The following is a 3544-nucleotide window of genomic DNA, read 5'->3' on the forward strand; positions in this document are numbered from 1 at the left end:
ATAAGAACTTCGAATTGTAATTAACTAGTTTACAGATTTTGAACTTAAAAAGATAGTTATTACAGTTTGGTCTCAACTATTAGATAACCCAAACTATATTCACCGATTCTCGTTTATCCTTAAGTGATGGAGCTTTAAGAATTTTATAAGGGGGCCACATATGACATGTTTTATCAAGAAGATAAAATTACTTATGGTACAATTTAAAGTTTTAGTACATTTTTTTACAAATAAATTTTTAGTATGTTAGCGATATCCCAGACAAGATAGGGGCTCTGCTGGACGAGAGGATCAGAACTTTAATGTAACCATAAAATAGAAACTTGTAACCCTTTAAGTTACGAGTATTTGAACTTTTAAATTAACTAAATCTGAATCCGTATAAAGCAGAGACAACTTGCAAATTTAGAGAGCTTTCACAATTTTCATCATATCTCCTTCATACAGACTTCAATTCAGTTGATTCAGAAATCCTAAACGTTCGTAACTTAAAGAGCTACAAGTTACATTTTTATTGCGTGGGGCCATAGCCCCTCCCTACGCCTAAAGCTCTGTCTTTGGGCCAAATAATTAGGGCCCATTTTGCGTCTCGAACAGGACCTTCAAAAACAATGAGACGACCCTGCATCGAGGTCCCTCAAGTTTCGTAGCCTCCATTTCTAATTCAGCAACAAGCTTTTAAATTTCATTCTTCAGCCACCAATCTTTAACTTATAGAAAACGACTCTCAAGTCCCTACACTTGTTTAACCCATAAATAAGCACACTAAAAAAAATAAAAATTTGTTTCATGTTAGATTGTTTATATGACCAACATTTCAATAATTATTCATATTTTTTTTTTTCAAAATAAAACTTATATGATAAAATAGACCCAAGAAAATATTATCAAATTAGAAATGAAAATGACATGTTATAAACGTACAGTACTAATATTAATTTTTTACGTTAGCCTTTGCAACTTCCTACTTTGATGCTTGTGTGGAACATAGAGGGTGCACGTAGGTGATTATATGTGGAACTAGAAGCGTACATGTAGAATTTATTTGCGGTCTATATGTGGAACATCATATTGGTTATAAGAATTATATATGCTGAGAGTGGTAAATACCACATAGCTTCAAGCTATGTTACTATACTCTGAATAAACATTCTCAACAATATATACTATTCGGCATTTTATATGTAAATATACAAGTACACTTGCATAGATTACAAAATGAGATCCGTTAGCAAAAATGGTATAGGGTTAAGGAAAGGTGCATGGACAGCAGAAGAAGATACACTTCTCAGAAGTTGTGTTGAAAAATACGGCGAAGGGAAATGGCACCTTGTTCCTCTCAAAGCAGGTGACTTTCATATATACACGCCTTCTATTATTTTTCTTCAAAAACCATATTAAAAGTTCCCCGATATAACTTCTTTTTTATGATTAAATGACACCGTGATGCATGTGTACGTCATTCACGTACATTAATGTATTTTTAAATGTTGTTTATAGGTTTGAACCGATGCAGGAAAAGTTGTCGATTGAGATGGTTGAATTATCTAAGGCCAAATATAAAGAGAGGGGATTTTGGTGAAGATGAAGTTGATCTCATACTTAGACTTCACAAGCTTTTAGGAAACAGGTACAGGTGGTACATATGTAAATATTCTCTCATCTCAATTTAATAGTCATCTTTCTTTGTTAATTTTAACTTAAAATATATTCATTTATGTTATGTATTTATGATAAAATTCTTCTAAATGTATGAGGTTTTAAAGTATTCTCATTTATATAAATTTTATTAAATAATATATCACATAAAGATTATTTAAGTGAAAGAAGGTAAATAAAACTTGAAAATTTAAACATGAACTATTAAATTGAGATGACGAAATTACAATAAAATGATATATTACATTTTATTTTACTCAATCAAATTACATGTATATATTTAATTATGTATACAGTATGTAGGCTTTAGAGCTAGTATAGACTTATGATTACTTGTAAATTACAATACTAACTTCCATAGCTTATTTAATTTGGTATAATGTTTTTTCCATATAAACTATGCAAATAAGTTATGTATTCTATGTATGCTTAAACACAGTCCTAATGACTATGTTTAGTATTCTGAAACTAAATAAATATCAATGTTGACGTTAATTATTTGTAGATGGTCCTTGATTGCGAGGAGAATACCCGGAAGAACTGCTAACGATGTTAAGAATTACTGGAACACGCATATTCGCTCCAATATCAAAAAACAAAGGAAAGAATCTAAAAACGAAGACTCATCACAAGGCATCACAGTCACAGTTATTAAGCCACAACCGCGCATATTCTCCGAAACTAAAAACTCAAACTTGCTTAGTGCATTCAATAACGAAAGAAACTTAAATGATGATGTTCACAATGCGTCGAATGTCTCCCAAGGGTTAATATCGTCGTCACCTAGAGTACAAGATGAAAAGATCAACAAGTATTTGGACGAGCTATTTGATGATCAAGATATGGATATTGACGGTGAAATTGGGTGGTCATTTGGTGGTTCTCCGATAGAGGGTGATGAAGCTAGTTTAGATTATTTCGAACAAGATGACAGTGGAAATAGTTTGTTTGATTTTTCCATGGATGATATGTGGGACATTCTAAATTCGGAACAACTATCATCCTAAAACTTGATTATAATCGACATTTCTACTTTTAACTCTTTGTAATAGTGACCTCGTCAAATAAATCGTTAACATAAATTAATAATGTATTAAATGGATGTATAACATGGAGTAATAAGAGCACTAGGAGTCGTGGGTTTTTTTTCATCGTTATGCCAAATTAACTCCGGTGACGGTGGTACCGTCGAGTCCCCACCGGCGTTAAACCGGCGTTAAAACTCGATGTCGCCTCCCACCGTTGCCTATGTAACGCTGTAATTTTTTTCTTTTCTTTTTTCTTCTTTTACTCCGTATTATTTTTATTTTTATTTTTCAGTTTTTTATAATTGATTTAACACTTAAATTTAACACTGAACGATTTCCCCTGTTTTGGCCTCAGTGTTAAGTTTTAACACTGATATTTAACACTAAGCTCAATGTCACAACTCATAGTGCTCTAATGATTCTAAAAATTCTTTTTTTCTTTGAAAAGCAAGATTGTATTAAGATTACTCAAATAGATGTTGAAGTGTGAAGTAAATTTAAACAAGACAAAAAGAGGCTTTCAACATAAAGGTCACATATGATGACATATTATCACCAAAAGTGAGGTTCATTCAAACGTGAGGTGATGAGTCAAGATGTGATAGTGTTGATCGAAGCTTGGAGTCTGATTGGAAATAGATGTCACGTTTGGTGACTTGGGCCGCACCAAACGTGAGGTTCAACTTCTCCAGCAAGTCAAGAAATACGTATTGTCTAATTTATTTTGCACTATGAAATGTCCCGTTCATATTGATTATAAACGTTCCATATTAATTGATTTCGTCGCGAGGTTTTGACCTCTATATGAGATGTTTTTCAAAGACTGCATTCATTTTTAAAACAACCATAACCTTTAT

General features: G+C 32.2%; 1 protein-coding gene across 1 annotated transcript; it reads left to right on the forward strand.

Annotated features, from left to right (window-relative positions):
- The first annotated feature begins 1147 nt into the window (after nucleotides 1–1147).
- LOC139849093 (transcription factor MYB90-like) lies at nucleotides 1148–2666 on the forward strand. Its single transcript, XM_071838766.1, has 3 exons — nucleotides 1148–1348; nucleotides 1501–1630; nucleotides 2165–2666. Exons 1-3 carry the CDS (start codon nucleotides 1219–1221, stop codon nucleotides 2664–2666), a joined length of 762 nt encoding a protein of 253 aa, XP_071694867.1. The 5' UTR covers nucleotides 1148–1218.
- The last annotated feature ends 878 nt before the right edge of the window (nucleotides 2667–3544 follow it).

The sequence above is a fragment of the Rutidosis leptorrhynchoides genome, chromosome 5 (assembly GCF_046630445.1).
Source record: "Rutidosis leptorrhynchoides isolate AG116_Rl617_1_P2 chromosome 5, CSIRO_AGI_Rlap_v1, whole genome shotgun sequence".
Classification (NCBI taxonomy): Eukaryota; Viridiplantae; Streptophyta; class Magnoliopsida; order Asterales; family Asteraceae; genus Rutidosis; species Rutidosis leptorrhynchoides.

Excerpts from the sequence above, each read along its gene's own strand:
- LOC139849093 (XM_071838766.1), top strand. The coding sequence starts at position 1,219 with ATGAGATCCGTTAGCAAAAATGGTATAGGGTTAAGGAAAGGTGCATGG. Across the intron at positions 1,349-1,500 it reads CCTTGTTCCTCTCAAAGCAG|GTTTGAACCGATGCAGGAAA; the intron begins GTGACTTTCATA and ends TGTTGTTTATAG. Across the intron at positions 1,631-2,164 it reads CACAAGCTTTTAGGAAACAG|ATGGTCCTTGATTGCGAGGA; the intron begins GTACAGGTGGTA and ends AATTATTTGTAG.